We start from the raw sequence: 18,876 nt of genomic DNA, 5'->3' as shown, positions 1-18,876 counted from the left end.
GCAATGCTGTGTGGACTACTGTTAGGTGCACACAGCTCTCCCTTTTCAAGCAGAGCCATTTGAAGCGAAAGCATGGTCCAGCCACCTCAATTATACAGTGCCCCAGGCTTGGAGGGGGGTTTCCAGGCACTAGGAACCCCCCTTCGGTTTGCCTATGAGATTTAGGGGGTACTTAAACTACTGAGTGACATAATGACAGTTCAGGAGGTCTCCCCGTAATTTTAGAGTTTCCCAGTGAACTATGTAGACAACTTTTGAATTATTTATGAACCACAAAAGAGTAGTCCTCTGCCCCACTTGTAACTAGCATTGCTAACCCCTGTTGCTTTGGCGGTGATCCCTAACATATATTCAGCAGTCAGTCATGGCAAAAACAGTCATTTAATTTTTACTGTAAAGCATTCGTTTTAAATATATCTCTCTGTCCACTGGACAGTCAGCTTGGTGCCATGATAATGGCAGTGAACCCATTAAAATACTGCAAAACATGATCAACCAAGAAATGATTGCTTTTTGTACATGATACCTTAGCATTTAAGCATGTCTGATTCAGACATATACACGTGGCAGAGAGGTCTCGCTTTATTAGAAATCTGGATTTACTGCTATTGCGTCTTCTTTTTTAAATTTATAGGTCAGGGACAGAACCCCTTAAAATGTCGGAATTTTGGGACTGCCATGGGGAGGAAAATTGACCCCCTCCACCAACGACCTGATTATAGTGCACTCGCTTATGCAGAACTTGCATCCATATTTTAAGTTGAGCCTATATAAAACTTGCGCCCCTTTGCGTTCATGTGTACGTTCAGAACAGTAGGATTGTTGAGACACAAGTCGATCACGCCCCTTAGAGAAATGACCGATTTTGACTTGCACAACAATTTAAAAGAAATATATATGTAAAAGGGCATTTATGATTTTAATTTTACAGTCAGAAAATGTTGGCAGAAGAAAGTATTTATTCCAGTTACTAAATAATAAACCAATAAAAATCCCTACTAACTATATCTCACCGTGCAAATATATGGCTTCATAAGCCTTGGCTTCTGATAAATTAAACATCAATATGTTCGTTTAAAAACCCCACCACGGTTTACGACTCTATTATTAATTTTTGGACTGCACAAATCCTCTTCAAGAGCTGTCACTTTTTTCGCCATGTTAATCCATTATTTAGAATTCTCTGTCTTGCAGCACCAACCTTCCTTTGTTCACTGATTAATCAGAGAACACAAGCTCTCTCTCTCTCTCTCTTGTGTCTTACAAGAGACTATGTTTTTCCTAGTAGTGTTAGTTTTGTTCCCTAGTGATTGGTGTTACTCTGACTCCTCGGGGGAGGGCGGCACTGTGTAATTATATATAATGTGTACAACGTGTTATTAAGCAGTGAAATGATATTAATTATAGCGAGCGGACTCTGTTTGGCAAAAAAATTGCAGAGAGCAGAGGAACAGAGGTGCTATTTGCAACATATGGAAAGGGAAAAGTTATGGAGTCTGGAAGACAAAAGGGATTTCGAACGTTTTGCAAAGTTATCATGATGTAATAAATTAATTTTTAGGGAGTCCATCCAATCTGGCACAGGGACTGGACACACAAAGGCTTATTCCATCGTCTTCAGTGAACACTTATACAACACAATTTGGTAGCAACACATATTGTGGCACATAACATAGTACAGTCTATGGCACAGTAAATACATCCATGTGCAAAATCCATGTACAGTACAGTCTAGGGGGAAGATTTAATAAACCTTCTTAAAAGGAAAAGTGGAAGTGTTGCCCATAGCAACCAATCAGATTCTAGCTATCATTTATCTAGTACATTCTAGAACAGTGTTGGCTAATCTGTGACACTCCAGGTGTTGTGAAACTACAAGTCCCAGCATATCCTTCCAGCAATAAGCTGCTATATATTGGCAAAGCATGCTGGGACTTGTAGTTTCACAACACCTGGAGTGTCACATGTTAGCCAACACTGTTCTAGAACATGATAGCTAGAATCTGATTGGTTGCTATAGGCAACAACTTCACTTTTCCTTGTTAGAAGGCTTAGTAAATCTACCCGTAGATGTCCCTATCATGAGATATTCACTAAACTTAGTTATAATGTATATTATTTATTATTATTATTAATTATTGTTATTACTATTCTTAGTATTATTGTTGTTTTTTTTATACATTGCCAATCATGTCATGTTATGTTTTGGACCACTTGAAGGAAACATACGGAGAGATCATACAAGCTCCTCACAGATAGAGCCATGGTTGGAATTGAACTCCAGAGCTATGAGGTAGCAATACTAGCCACTGTGCCACAATGTTGCCCATTATTTGTGCTTTATACACCCCTCACAGCACTGGGGTCATGAGTTCTATTCCTGACCATGGCCTTATCTGTGTGGAGTTTGTATGTTCTCCTTGTGTTTGCGTGGGTTTCCTCCGGGTGCTCCGGTTTCCTCCCACACTCCAAAAACATACTGGTAGGTTAATTGGCTGCTATCAAAATTGACCCTAGTCTCTCTCTCGGTCTGTATGTTAGGGAATTTAGATTGTAAGCTCATATGGTGCAGGGACTGATGTGAATGATTTCTCTGTACAGCGCTGCGGAATTAGTGGTGCTATATAAATAACTGATGATGATGAATCCCGTGAAATAAATTCTGAGGGGCTGAGAAAATCATGATTGTCAGTTAAATGCAACAGGGGGGGGGGGGGGGGAACAGTTCGTTAGATGAATAGCACTCAGCAGCACAGACTGGTCTATGAAGTGGAAGACCAATTTGTAGGGAATTCCAAGAGTCAAGTTGTAAAAGGTTGAGAGAGAAGATTAGCATTGTGGTAAATCCTCCTGTTAACAATAGATACCTCTTAGACATGTTGCAATGATGAAAGTGAAAAGACAGACATTTAAAGGAGGAACCACCATGTCTGTCTAACATAGATCTACTGTAAAGACGTGAATGGCCACATTGAAAGAGATAGCGATTGAACAGTTGTCAACATCAGACATTAAAGAATGCATGAGCTGGGGAAAGGACATTTGTGTGCCATTCCTGTAGTGGTTATAATGAAAGCTGACGAGTTTAGCAGTTGACTAAGTTAGGAGATCGACAGTTGATGGAAGACAATGGAATGCCAACAAAAATGGGGAAAGGAGAGGAAGTTTTGTCTTATGCCTTGGAAGCAAGCGCAGAAAAGGTAGATAGAAAGAAAGATCTGTCCCATCAATGCCAGCAGATTGAAAATGTTTTAGTACGTGGAAGTGGCCCGTGGTGCTGAAGGCTGCAGAGAACTCCAAAAGTCTCTTTGTTTAAATATGGCTAAACTAGCAACAATGACCCAGTCATTTCCCAGTGTGAAAGTTATTAGAGCAATAAAAATGTGTATGATGCTGCAATTTGCTAAACATGCAAACAGGATTAAGACGCTTACACAGCATCACATGAAGGGGGCAGACGAGCTAGATGGCACAGAGCCTGGGGTGTGGGGACGATTGCCTGACAGGTATACAGAGTAAGGTCATTGTAATCACTGATTATAACAATATATATGCAGTTTATTTGATTTATGTTGTTTACAGTGTTGTCTGCTGTTTTCATGTCTGGTTATTGCTGTTAACATACTTTACGTTGTGTTTTATTGCATACACTGTTCAATTAGTAACTTCTGATTGTTGTATTTTGTCATGTAGTTTTTTGAGGTGTGCTTTTATTTTATTTTTTTTGGGGGGGGGGGGGGCTCTTACATGTCTTGCTGATTTCTGGATTCCTTGTCTTGCATTTTTCTTTGGGTTTATATCCTCTATCCGTTTAGGATGAAGTTATATTTTTTGGAAACAGCCTGTGAATTGTGTCTAGGGGGTAAATGTATCAAGCTGAGAGTTTTTCAGCAGGTTTGAAAAGCCAATCAGATTCTAGCTGTCATTTATTTAGTACATTCTACAAAATGACAGCTAAAATCTGATTGGTTGCTATAGGCAACATCTCCAATTTTCAAACCCGCCGGAAAACTCTCGGCTCGATACATTTACCCCTAGATATAGCCAGTTCTGTTACCTGTTACTTGCCAATGAGTAGCCATTATTAACAACTGAGGTATCCGGTTAGAAAATCTTGTGCCAGTTGTTTATCTTGGGAGATGTTTTTTGGTAGTTTTTTTTTTTTTTTGTGTGAAACAAAGTTCTCAAATTCAATGCTCATGTTATTGGTTATGGCTGTTACCACTGTTAGGCGCCTATTTAGTAAGTCTTAAACCAGGCGGTAGCATTTCTTTTTTTGCATGGTTTAGGCATTTTTACGTTACATAGATGTCTAACAAAAGCCTAATGCATCATAGATATCTCCTGCATTAGGCTAAGTGTTGCATTAAACCACAGTCCTCATCATTTTTAATGAGCAATGCTATCTGGGGCAATTTAACAAGCTCTGCAAAAGCCAAAATTTCCGTAGCTTGAGCTTAAGCCCGATGGCATTAGCCATTCTACCCTATAGGGAGAACTTTTCGGTAGACCTCAACACAGCCATTCTGTTCTCCCCTCCCGCTGCTCATGCGCAGTAGAGACTCCCGGAGTAGAGGGATAAGGAAAGTCTTCACCAGGGTAGCCACCAATCGGATGCGCTGTCTAGGGCTGATATTTTAATAAATGGCCGCCAAATATCATCCCTTGTTATTGTGATGAGCGAAGATATTTAACGGGGCATATGCAGCCATTAATTATTAGGCCCCTTAATATGCCCGCTTACTTAATTGGACTCCTATGTGGTGAGGCTAGTATAATAATACATAGAGAACCGTGTTAGTGCAAGAAATTCACAGTTACATCTAACATGAATACTCTGTAAATCAATTTATCTCTTTGTCTGTGGACTCAAGCTGCCATCTGCCCTTGAGCAAATAATTAGCATATGGTTATCATCATCATCATCATCACCACCACCATTTATTTATATAGCGCCACTGATTCTGCAGCGCTGTACAGAGAACTCATTCACATCAGTCCCTGCCCCATTGGGGCTTACAGTCTAAATTCCCTAACACACACAGACTAGGGTCAATTTTTGATAGCAGCCAATTAACCTACTAGTATATTTTTGGAGTGTGGGAGGAAAGCGAAGCACCCAGAGGAAACCTATGCAAACACAGGGAGAACATACAAACTCCACACAGATAAGGCCATGATCAGGAATTGAACTCATGACCCCAGCGCTGTGAGGCAGAAGTGCTAACAACTGAGCCACCGTTATACAGAACATTTGGAAATAGACATATAGATTAACACTAAGATGTACTATTTTTATTATTATTATTATTATTATTATTATACTTCATTTATAAAGCATCAACATATTATGCAGCACTGTATATTGAGGGGTTCACGATACAAATAAATAGCACACAATGACATGAAACTGAAGGTAAAGATAGCCCTAGCCAATAGAGCTTACAATTTAAAGATGAACTGAATCCATATATCAGGATTCAACTGAATACAAAAATCCATTTATAAAAATTTGGGTTGAACATAGGACTCAAACCAAATTCAAGTCTGCATATTAGAAATCAAGAAAATCCTCATTGATAAAATACTATGTACTTAGAGCAGTAACACTGTTTACTGCATAATAATGTTCTATAGAAGTCATGTTTTGTATCGGGTTGGTCAGATCCTAAGTATTTGTTTAATCTATCTAAAAACTCTTAGAGGTATATTCACTAAACTACGGGTTTGAAAAAGTGGAGATGTTGCCCATAGTAACCAATCAGATTCTAACTGTCATTTATTTAATGTATTCTACAAAATGACAGCTAGAATCTGATTGGTTGCTATAGGCAACATCTCCACTTAGAATTCTAAAGACTACCCTGCATTCCGTGCATCACAAGCTGGAATTAAAAATATATTAATTTGCAATGTATAGTATACTTGACACATTCGATACTTCTGTGTTATCTGTAATGGAAGATCACACTGTATCACTTCACAGTTTTAGCTGCCACAAATCATAGATATATCACAGAGAACGTGGAAACCTTGAGAGGACAGCCTGCTAGACATTCCAAAATGTGCTATACCCTATATCAATACAATAGCTAAGGTCACAATAACAGCTGTCTTAACTAGTAGCTGGATAGGATTGCTATAATTTGCTGTTTTTGTCATTTACGTATGATTTATGTGTTAAAATGAAATAATGTTAATAAAAATCCGTAGGTGCTGCATTTCCTACTAGAAGATCTACGGCCTCTCTGCAGTCTGAAAATAAATAGCCCATTGGAAGTATTTAAAGGGTAATCATTCATTGCTGGGAGAAGATGTTTTGGCACACAAGGTACAGATGTCCGCCTTGTGCCCTTTCTTCCAATCATTTTCAGCTTCAACTTATCGCTCCCAGTTAAAATTTGGGCTCTAGCAAATGCATTGTGAATTGCTTTGTACACATCAGAATGCTGTTGAGTAGTAATTAAATCAGGAAAAACTTTGTATGCGTTCAGTGCTACACCTGTGCCCCCGAGCCGCCTTGTGCCAAGGACAACTCCCTCCGTTTCAGCCCTGAAAGTAACAGACTGCAGTTTTGATCTCTCTCTTCTCTTTATGGCAACAAAATGATGGATCTTTGCCATTGGGAATTATATCTCTGAGATAACAGTACTTCCAGATGTGGCAATTGCATCAAAATGGTTATACAGAGAGGAACCTCTTAGGGAAATATAAAATGTCAATGAGGAATGCTACAAGGCTCATATTAATGTGTTTATGGAGAGAGATATTGGTGGATTGCTGATATTACCATTCAGTTGCAGGGTGAAATAGTCAGATCCCCGTTATCATCATCATCATCATCAGCTATATATATATATATATATAGCGCCACTGATTCCACAGCGCTGTACAGAGAACTCACTCACATCAGTCCCTGCCCCATTGGAGCTTACAGTCTAAACATACACACAGACCGAGAGACTAGGGTCAATTTTATAGCTGCCAATTAACCTACCAGTATGTTTCTGGAATGTGGGAGGAAACCAGAGAACCGGGAGGAAACCCACGCAAACATGGGGAGAACATACAAACTCCACACAGATAAGGCCATGGCCGGGAATCGAACTCATGACCCCAGTGAGGCAAAAGTGCTAACCACTAAGCCACCGTGCTACCTCGTTATCTGAAATAACGTAATTAGGGCATACTTGACTGCTCTCTTGGTGTGTTTGGGAGACTACTGAAGTTCAGGCTCCTAGGAGAGTAACCCTCCTCTACTTCTTGTAAAGAGGACGATTTGCGCCAATCTAGCAACAAGGTGCAATTTTGTACCTTGACAAAACCATGTTATGATGCAGGGGTACAAATTTAAAATGTGCGGACAGATTCAGAATTGCGGGGGAGGGCATGCTCTAGCTCAACTCTAAACCTCAATATTTGTGTATTACATGCAAATAATGAATTTGCACCTCTTGCTCCACAACATGGTTCGTCCAAGTGCAAATTTGCACCCTTTAGCTGGATTTGCTCTGAAGTCTAGAGGAGCTCCTTAGGGGGTAATCAGGTAGGTGAGTGAAGAGTCTTAGAACACACATGCAGTGCATTAGACTACAAAATACAGGGCTGGGACAAGGACAGACAGGAGCGGCAGCTGCCTGATGCACAATAAGGTTTGTAGGTGCAGACCTTGCACTAAATACACTCAGCCATTAAGGAGAGCAGAGCATAAAAAGGAGTAACTTTGCACCTGGGCAAAACCATGTTGCATTGGAGGGGGAGCTAAATTGAAAATGTGGGGGACAGATTTATAGTTGGGATAGGGCATGTCCTTAATCAACTTTTAACTTCAATGTAAAAATAAAGCTATCAAGTATTTGTGTGTTAGATGAAAAAACAGTCAATATTTAACTTGTATGCAAAAATAATAAACTAATTTGCACCCTTTGCATTGTAACATGGTTGTCCCAGAGTACATTTACTCCTTTTTTTTGCCTTACTTTTCCTTAATGACTCAGGCCCACTAAGTTCTTTTAATGAGCATCTTTAATGTAAAGCGAGCATCTGACTGCCATAAGCAGTGATTACCCATGGCTTGTTAGATTCATTTAAGACCATTAGGACTTCTAGGAGGATAACATTTAAGCCCCACAGCATTGCTATTCTGTAAGCATGCCATTACTCCTTGTGTATGTGTGAGGGCCGTTTGGGCCAAAATATGTTCTCCTGTCACTTGCAAAACATTACGTTGATCAAACAGTACTAATAAAATAAGTATATAAAATACACCAATGTATCGCACACCTCTTAAAAACACAACAACTTCCTAGAGAGCAGAAAACATGCTAAGATAAACAACTGAGATATTCTATAAACGAGGAGGATGTCAGTGATGCCTTATCTTTAGGAATCTTGTTCTTTGTAGTGCATGACGTCTATTTAACAAGCAGTTACGAGCCAAATGATGGCACAGACTCCGGCAGTAAGCTCTTTCACTGCTTTTTGTTATTTAACAAAGGGTTAATGACGGAGAAATCAGACCGAGCTTATCAGAGCTTCCGGAGCTTACCGCTGTTCCCGTGACCACGTCATTAGTCCATTTATTAAGGTAACGTCATCTCGGGGTGGCGTTCCCTGACTTTTCCAATGGGACCCATCTGAAGCCTTTCTGGTGAGAGCGCTATGCGTCCATTCAGAGTTCGGAAGAAATATTGGTGAAATAGGAAGGGGGAGGGGGGGGTCTTCGCTGGGACTCCAGCACATCCCCTGCACGGTAAGTAGTAGCGGTACTTAATTATGTGTTGTTTTCCATTTGCAGCAATGATATTTTCGGCCTCCCCATTATAAATAAAACCCTAAACTCTATAACATTAAATCCCCACTTCTAACACCACTTCTGCCTCCTGTTAATTATTGAAAAGTTGGTGTGGTTCAGTTAACTGCACAACATCATCACATGCAATTTATAGTAATGTATTTTGTTTATGTTCTTTTTTGCTAACTGAATAAGCCCGTCATATTAAAAAAGGATGTAAGAAATTGTCATATCTGATAAGATCAGTGTAGGACTATAAAAACATAAATTTTTCTAAATACTTCAGAAAGATGTGTATATAATAAAATATATAGTAATTCATTTGAAAACATTTTTAAGAACATTTTCACACTCCTCCGCTATTATAGAATATCCCCCATGTATCAACCTGAAAGCTCTGGTATGATGTAATATTCAACATATGATGAGGAAGTAGAATGAACGGAACATCAAAGCGGCTCCGAGCGAGGTTCTTCATGCCGATCTCCATAAAAAAGAGATTTAACTAGTATATTTCTATGTAAGGCGCTGTTAAAGTTAAGGCTGTTTATGTGAATAAGACGATTGTGCAATAGTTTGTGGATTCCTGTGCCGAGTAATTGTCAGTACAACATGAAGTCCATTGATATATCATGCCCAAGGTGTAATCAAAAATACATGCTTCAAACTAACAACCCATGTTGATGGAGGAAAACTCAGGCACAGGGGACCTCAAGATGAATAATGTAAAAGTCCTTTGCGACTACAAATTCAGATGTTCCTCGAACAAAAAGCAGCAGAGTAATTACAGGGTTCTGTAGGTTTTCTGTCAAGCATAGAGAAGTCTTAACACAGCCAGTTGATCTTATTTAGGTTAATAAAAGGAATTTGGCTATTTGTTATTAGCCAGCTGCTCCCAATTATTATCATGGTCTCCCTGTAGATCAGCAATCAATGATCAAAGTTGACAGACACCAAACATTTTTTTTTTTATGTCCTTTGGACAGAAGAGACTTTCAATCCCATATATCAATAAAATTATCTGGAGTTCTTTGACGTCTTACTACATTTCATATATCGGGTTAGAAACACCGAGGGGTATTTAAAGTTATATCAACTAGTTACCATAACTTAAAGCCTAGTAGAATCAGGTCTATCCTCTTCCAGCTCAAGGTTAAACATAAGTGATGAAGAATCTTAAAGAGCTCTAGACAAATATTTTAGGGAGTGTAGGCATTTACATGAAACACAATTTTTATTCCCTTTAACTCTTCCCCCTATATATTGTAGCTCCCCTTTCTTGAAAAATGTAAAGCCGAATCTAGGACTTATTTCTGTCTAAGCACACAGTGTAATTCTGATACTGCAGACTCCATTAATGGCAGATTTACCCAATGAGATAAACAGGTACATATTGAAAGCATGGGTCTGGTTAAGAGAGTCTGGAAGAAGAGGACCGAGTTGGGTAGACTGGTTTAAAGGCTCCTTTGAAATTACCTTGAAACAGATCTTCATATAATAGTATTATTACAAGCAAGACGCAAAAAAAAAAATCTGAGGATCCATTGTTCAGTCAAAGAGGTGTGCTCTGAAATTAGGTATTTAAAAGTTCAATCTAATGCATGGACAATAATAATGTGCTCTTCAGTGCAACTCTGAGGACTTTTGTTAACAAGTTTAATTGTAAAGCATTCTGCTTTACTCTTACTGTTGTGGTCCCCGAGATATACCTTCAGTTTAATTGAATAAACTAGCCCTGGTGACTGTGTATTTGTTCCTTAGGTATGGAAATTAGACTGTGCACAGCACTGGAGCAAGGTTTGATCTACCGCAATAAAGTTTTTGGATTGAAGACATTGAGGTTATATTAATAAAGAATTATAATAATGCTTAATAATGTTTACCATAGCCCTGTGATGCAAAGCAGCCATCGCGTCGTCCTGGTCCCCATACCACCCATTTCAATAGGAAATGGGCTTTAGGTGGGAAGATGGAATTGAAATTTTGGAATCTCCGGGAGAGTCGTCAAATATTGTTTATAAGAGTATTATACTACTGATTCAATGTTTTGTAGCATTTGTCCAATCTAATCAAGTCCAGTTAAAGGAAAATTGTATGTTTGGCCACCAATGGTCAAATTGTATGTTCCGTGCTGAACATTTTTGAGCAAGCAAGGTTCTGTGGACCTGTTGACCAAGTCTCCTCTCCTAAACCTTTCTGCAGGTCCTTGTCAGTGACACTTTGTATATCTGACCAGCTCAAGAGCAGTTCTAGCAGAGATTTTTCTGGGTCCTCCAGATTTTGCCTGGACGACAACATTTCCTCTTGGCATCCATTTCTTAATGATGTTTCTGACCGTGGAAATGTCAAGCTTGAAGCATTAAGATGTCTTTGTATAGTCTTCCCTGCTTTGTAACTATCTATTATCCTTATTTTTATGTCCTCGGCCAGCTGTTAGGGAAGCCAGTGGTTGCTGAGCATAGGCACAAAATCCCAAAAGGTTAGAAAAGTGTGAGCATTTATTCAACTCTGGAATTGTATTCACTTGGCATAATTTGAGGCCCAACAAGTCAATCAAGTTTTAAGACCTTAAAAAAAAAAGTTTTAACGAAGCAAAAGGAAGCGTACCCAAACTTTTGCAGCTCCCGCATTTACCGTTTTATATTTTTTCAGTCTTTTAAGTTCAGCAAATAAACAGCAATTGCCAAATTAGAAACTCTCCCCTCCTGTGGATCCTGGAGGGAGGTCAAGTCACGATATTGCTCCGCAGAGGCGGGGCAAAATAACATGATAGGCTGCGAATCACATCGTTGAGGCCCCTGTCCTGCCCACTACACTAGAAAATGGTTAGGATCCAAGAGAAAAGCTTGGGTCAGGTAGAACTACACACAATTCAGGAGTTTACTGGCGTAGGAAATTTGAATTGAGCATTAACATGTGCAGAAATTTGTCATGGTTACATTTCTATATATGTTCCAGCTTGTATAAAATTCACAATAAAACTTGTTATTAAGTGGCATCTTGCCATATCAGTTATGAGAAATGCACAAGAAGAATGAAATCACTGATTCTCTAATTAGCTAATCATACATAATAGGGTTATAATTGATCATTATATAACTCTTACCTATTGCTGCATCATTTTTTTTAAATGTTATCATTTTGTCATCCTCAGACTAAGCCAAGTTTACGTTATGTTCATCTGTTGACGACTGTTAATCAACTGATATATTTTAGGGGGTTTTATTATTATTGAATGTTGTAATCGTATTTAAAGAGAGACTAAATGAAAGTAATGACCCATTCTAAATAGCTTTCAAATGAAAAAATCGGGTATAGTTAGAGCCAAAGTAGAATTCATTAAAATACAGACGGATTTTCTAGTTAACGTAGTACACTCAATTGGTGCGTTTATTAATAATAACTATGTTATCCGGATCGAACATGTTATGTACGTGGAAATGAGGAAGTATGGGTGAAACATGGATCCCATTAAAACGCTTCAGGTTTGCTAAATATTTTTCCTGTTACCCCCTTTACTTTCTACTCAGGTGCAGAATGTCTGAATGATGTGAACTGATCGTGAAATTCCACACATCTGTCAATGTAGTGGATTATTTCTTGAGAGACTGAAATTGGCTGCCGGGGATCAGCGCCCCATCAATCTTACTCACGTAGGGTATAGAGTAGCTGCTCTAAAAGAGGCGCGCTGGAGGGGAAAGCATTTGCTGCTCCTAAACAGTGATGAAGCAGACTGTAAAGCTTCACTCTGTCACTAGCACAGCCCTGAGTGAAAGATATGTCATTTTTTTTTTTACATTTCCCCAGTACTTGGTATGCACTTAGCATCTTCCTGCTCCTGCTTCATGAAATAGGTGATATTTCATGCTTAGGCCAACGCTGAGCTGCACGTCTAATTGGTTCCCATTCTGCCCCGGAAGACGCCCTTGTTTTGGGTTGATTTTACAAACTGGAGTTTGCGTTTCCTATCGGCAATGCACGGTTTATTTATTTGGATGAGATGCGAGGATGAGGAGATACACAAAACAGAGATGTAGTGTTCATATCCGAAAACAAGGTCTTCTTGGCAGAGGGCCAAACTCAGTCTTAATATTGGTTCCATATGTCAACTTCACTTTATTAAACACCATTCCACCATCCTTGGTTTTTTTAACCCACTCCCATTCCCCTATCCAGTACTTTGGTGGAGGTTCCTTCCCCATTCCATTTCAGTGGGGTACTGATACTTACAATTTGTGGGGACCTCTACTGGCCAGCGTTCATACTGACTTCTGAGTCCGGCTCAAGGGTTGAAATTAAAGTCAACATTCCTCCAATCACAACTGTCCCCTCCCCCTACTCCGGCATCTAGAGGTCATAGAGTATCCGGGCCTTCAGATATCCCCACTATTTATAAGTACAGAGAACAAACAGCAGTGGTCCCAGAGGAAGGACCTTAGTAAAATACTAGTTTCAGCGAAGGGTAGGGGTTAAAGAATAAGTCAGATAAGTCTACAACGTGGACACCCACTTTTAATCCAGTTTTTAAATCTAACCGATATAGCCAGGGATGTAGTTCGATCGGAGGAGTTTGGCCATTATGTAGACAGGCTTCCATATATGGTGGATAAAGCCATTTAAATAGTAGGTAGGTGGCAGGTTACATAAGCCAGTCACAAAAACATTCCCACTGACCTCCTTGGACTGACCAGGACATTAAGCACTGGTCTACTTTTTTAAATTGCCAAATATGTACATATTAGGAACGCACAACAATATCACTCCATCTACTATAGTGTATAATAGTTTTATAACCAGTCAGATTCTACAATTGGTCCGACATGACCTCACCAATTGTTATACTACAAAAATCATCCTCAGCCAAGATCCAAGGACGGTATAGGTCCAATAAAAACGAGTTGGTGGGACATGGCCTTCCAATTAACCCTTGCTTGACACAGTCAGCCAGTTGATCCTTCATGTGAATCTGGATATCAATAACACGTTTGTGTAGGACATTTTTGGTGGTGAGTAAATAAAATTAAGTGTGGTTTCTGATAGATGCCATCCTGCTACCGATACCAATGACAAAAAACAGGCAGTACTTAAAGTTGCATTAACAGGTTAAGTCGGACATAGCAACACAGTCTTCCCAAAATATTTGAGTATCAAGTGCCCAAAACAAATGGCTTAATACTAAACACCACTGCCTGACTCATGACAAAGGCAAACATTTATCTAAAATTGAACAGGGATGAAATATTCTAAGAACAGGTAACTTGGAAGCATAATTATAACATCTAGAAATTGAAAGAAGTCAACAAATATATATATATATATAGTAAAATGGTCTAAAGTCACCCATAAACTTTACAAAGATCCCTTACGGGCATATAAAAGCTATTATAGACATGCAGAAGTGATGCAGGCCAGTATACTTACATATACATATGTACATATATATATAAATATAATTGGTTTCCATGGGCGTATCTACACCCACTAAGTAGTGTGAAGGGCAAGATGGTTAATCCATTACTCACCCCCCCCCCCCCCCCCCCCCGTAAACCAATATCCACTGCAGCTGATTATAAACTTTATTGAACAGACACAAAGAGAGATGTACAGTGCTGTGCAAAATTATAACACTATTTTGAAATAAAGACATATAACCCAGAACACCCAATAGGCAGACACAAAAAAGGAAAATAAAGAAAACTGAAAACACAATGCCCCCAGACCTTTTATACTAAATAAATCTTTTTTTTCTCAATTTCCCACAAACAATTTTCAACTTTGAAGCATTTTTTCTCTTGGTATAAACACCCCAGGCTGCGTGCTTTGCGATAGCCTCAGCCTCCTAAGTAGCTCCTGGTTGTTTTTTTTTTGTTATGTACTGCAAATCTTTCACATATGGAGAGTCACATGACCTGCCAACCAACGTCATTCTTTTCTAACACAATAAAATGTACAATAAAGCCTACATTTTCTGACATTGGGGCTAATTACACAAGTACCCATGTTTTGCACACATAACTTGTTAATCATTGCAAACTGCAATAAAAACCCAATTGTTATCTGCAAATATAATTTAATAAGCGGTGACTGATTTATTCCTGATGCATAGGAATAAATTCACAATTATTCAGAAAAGATATACAGACTTATGCTGCAGATGTTTTGTCATTGATTACGACGTGGGTCTTGGTTAAGAGCCCATGCCTAAGTTTGTGTAGTTTTACCAAGTTTCTACACATTGTTCTAAATAAATCCTCATACGGAAATTGAAAGTGACCATAGGCTGTGTGTTGGACAATTGGGTTTTCGAGGCTGAGAGATAAATCCGCCGGTTAAAATCTAGTCGTAGGTTCAGACATACCATTGAAATTCTGTAGCAAACATAAACAGTACAGTGTGTGGTTTTTATCTCGCTGCAGAACCTCTTGGGAAGCAGGAACGAGCTCATAAGGCCAAAAATGTAGTCCAAGTAAGGTCCCGGATGGGGGCACATCTATTTAAAAAAAGGCCAATAGTTGTCATGTCCTCTTCCAAGAGGTTCTACAGCAGCTGAGGTCTTCTAGTCAAAGCCAATATTTCATTAACCCTTTTGACAGCGCAAGATAAAGGTAATTTACGGTTGATAGATTTTTAAGACAGCAGAGATTGAACATAATTCACTGTGATATGAAACAGTGGAATCCAAGCAGGTTCTTACCTGGCCGGTGGAGGTGATTTTGTTGGAAGCTCTGCTGATGGAAAGACGCGTGACAGAGCAGCAACACACAGGCACTTATCCACAAATACAGGACCCAAGACATCGCACAGACCATCGCCATTCTCTAAATGAAACACAGACATGAGTTATTATCTCCAGCCTTCACTTAAGGGAGGGTCCAAGTGGTAACAATTAGATTCTATATTGAATGACCCAGCACCCTGCCTTAGTACGCTGCAGATTGTACACAAAGGTTAGGAGCGTACAAAGAGCCCAGACAAGCCATGCCAGCAGGGACAGCTGAACCACTTAGCAGTACAAATGGCAGTGTAATAAAGTAGCTAGCTGCAATCTTATGTCATGTATTTATGACCTCAAAATAAATATATAATAATAATAATATATTCTGCACATAAATGAACACTTTGATAGCCCCCAGGTTCCTGGTGGTTACACAGGAACATATTATTTATAATTTTATAATCTACTTGATACATTGACACACATATATATATATATATATATATATATATATATATATATATATATATATATGGATTATATGCCGAGAAGAGTAAATGGACAGATCTTGACACTGAGATAAACAGTGTGAACATTTCAATTGTCTTTCTATTATTACTAAACTAAATATCAAGTTAAAAAATATCACCTGTAATTCTATCACCATTGCCCAGGTCTGTTACACTGCTCTCAAATGCAGTCAATCTGCGAAACGTCTATTCCTCTAGATCACCTGGTAGAATATTTTTTATACCATCCAGTTCATCTTACTTCAGACACTCTCCATATTCAGCCAATCACACTATTATGGTCCCTTATTTAACAGTACGGTCAGAGGAAACTGTCTCATTGAGGGAAAAAGCATTCATGACCAAAGGGTACGTTTCCCTCAGTCACTTGTAAGAAATTGTGAAACCTCTCAATGACAGTGTGATCTTACCCTACTTAATGTATTGTAATAGATTATAATATATATTCATATTTACAGACAATATAGATACTACAATGAGCATATTATAATGTATATAGATCATTTATGTATGTGGATGACAAAAATATATCATAAGGACCAGTCCTATCTTTTTATTAGATAGGTGGCTAGTGAGAAATATAAATATATATATATATATATATATATATATATAGATATAGATATAGATATAGATATAGAGAGAGAATATACATAGATATATGGAGAATATATATTTATATATATATTATGTTCTTATGATACATGCATATATAACATACAGACATGAGCCAAAGAAATAATCACACTATAGATTACATATACTACATCCGCTTTCAGACTGATGAACTGACCAAATGCTGAAAATAAAATGATCTCGCCAATCCGGGCAATATATAGCAGGGATTGACCGGTTTTGTCGCTATAATATATCATTAGTTAATATTGAAGGGTTGTCCACTCTTTGCACGATGAGCAGGACACAGCGGAGGACTGTGTCTGTATGAAGTTGGTCACTCAGAAGTTCAGGGGGTTTTGGACTATAGAAGAAGGGGTCATGTGGTTAAAACGACCCCTTATCGATGTAAGTTTTCTGTCCATTTGTATCGAAGGGATAGCGATTTATCATAGTGCTAAACATCCCATATGGTCCCCCAAGTCCATCAACTTCTCCCGTATCTCCTGCTCCCCATTACTCACGAAATCACCCCATGCTGTCTTTCCTTAGCCCTCTATAATTCCTGATCGATAACTCATTTCATGCCAGGGAACAAAAGCACATTTATTGCCGGTAACGTGATCGTTGCCTTTCCCTTCTTCCTACATAATAAACCGTCTTATCAGATGACTTTTAAATCTGCATTATTATTACTACCTCTTATCAGCCTTTGAAAGCTTCTTACCTGAATAATCCAGCCAGGGGCAGGGAGTTCCAGGGGCGTTCATTGGAACGATCTAACACTTTTTAAAAATCCATTTGCACCAAAATAAGCCTCGTTTAGCCAGTTTCCCAAATAATCTTCTTCCTGGGGAATTACAAGGTTCTGTGCGATCCGCTTCCCACTCCTACAGTATGTGCACAGGAGGAGAGAGACATCACAGCTCTGACTGTGTTATCTGGAAAAGTGGCCAAGATTTGGAGGGTGGAAACTCGCTCATTTTTCCTCTTTAAATCCTATCCCAGCGTCACCTTGTTGTGCAGAAGGCATCTGGCGTTGTTCCTGCAATGAGGATGTGCAGTTGTGTCAGGACAGATCCCTTTCCCTCCCCAGTCTTGGATGAACCTCAGTGTAGAGAAGACAAGCCAGACAATTCTATGCGCTGCCCATACTGTGGATGTTGTGACTCTACTCTTATCGTGCATTCCTCCTCTACAAGCTTATGTCTTAAAGAGACAGCTCCTTATTTGTCTGTAAAAAAAAAAAAAAAAAAAACTACCCAGCCGCTTTGTGACTGCCCACAAAAAACTTCCAATGTCAGCCTAAGTGTCTCGTTGCGCAAATCGATTCCTTTACTGGAGCACACAAAAAAAAAAAATCATTTGAAATATGGGTTCTATTACTTGTATATGTGGCTGAGGATTTAGAAGACCACATGGCAATTGAGGATAATTGTGCATGATTGTCTACCCAAATATCCTTGAGGTCCTGTTCTTGTAACACACACACACACACACACACACACACACACACACACACACACACACACACACACACACACACACGTTTATATGTGTGTATAAGACAGTGCTTATAATATACACACATGCACATTAATTACATGTTTGTTTCTTCCCTTTGCATTCGTTATAATGTATACATATTGGAATCTTTAAATACTGTATGTAGCACAACAGAAATAGAATAGATAGATAGATAGATAATCTCTTACAGTACATGTTGGGTATTATTGAGTTGTGGGGTATTGCCCCCCTGGTTATTGGGCTGTCTTGCCATTTTTTTTGTGAATAAGCTTTTTAGGCTGATAAAATGTATCCGTTCATCTTCAGTGATATTTCTCTGAGTGAGACTCCCTGACTGCACTATATGACCGCAATAGTGTGATAGTCTGATTATGGAGAGTGTCTGAAGTGTGATTAATTGGTTGATTTAAGCAGTATTACAGCAGGTGATGTAGAGAGCAGTGGACGTTTTGCAGATTGTGGCTGAGTCTGAGGCTAGTATTACAGTCATGTGTCATGGCAGTACATAAATAAAGGTTGTTTTACATTAACCCCACTAGCTAGAAGCTAAAATACAAGCGTATTGTTGGCACTTTGTACACATAAATACATTTACAGTCATTTTAATAGGATGAGCCAGGGTTTCCCAAACCCAGTCCTCAGTGCTCTCCAACAGTGCAGGTTTTCTGTATCACATGTGACATAATTAGGACCAC

The 18,876-nt window shown here is 38.9% G+C and overlaps 1 protein-coding gene across 5 annotated transcripts in view; it reads right to left on the bottom strand.

The window, feature by feature from the left end:
* TAFA1 (TAFA chemokine like family member 1) overlaps nucleotides 1–17,874 on the bottom strand; it is a 314,483-nt gene extending 296,609 nt beyond the window's left edge. For 2 of the 5 annotated variants that reach the window (XM_075183407.1, XM_075183408.1), the window contains exons 1-2: nucleotides 16,159–16,222; nucleotides 15,489–15,612 (exon numbers count right to left, since the gene is read on the bottom strand). In XM_075183407.1, the coding sequence (XP_075039508.1) occupies nucleotides 15,489–15,612; nucleotides 16,159–16,176 (142 nt within the window). In that variant the 5' untranslated portion in view covers nucleotides 16,177–16,222. Of the gene's footprint in view, nucleotides 1–15,488; nucleotides 15,613–16,158; nucleotides 16,230–17,178; nucleotides 17,242–17,381 lie in introns of those variants that run through there. The other 3 variants (XR_012678596.1, XM_075183409.1, XM_075183410.1) reach the window with 3 other exon arrangements.
* Nucleotides 17,875–18,876: the final 1,002 nt, after the last annotated feature.

This window comes from Mixophyes fleayi, chromosome 8 (genome assembly GCF_038048845.1).
Source record: "Mixophyes fleayi isolate aMixFle1 chromosome 8, aMixFle1.hap1, whole genome shotgun sequence".
Lineage (NCBI taxonomy): Eukaryota > Metazoa > Chordata > Amphibia > Anura > Limnodynastidae > Mixophyes > Mixophyes fleayi.
Note: the sequence above shows the minus strand (reverse complement) of the source record. Positions and strands in the feature narration are given on the sequence as shown.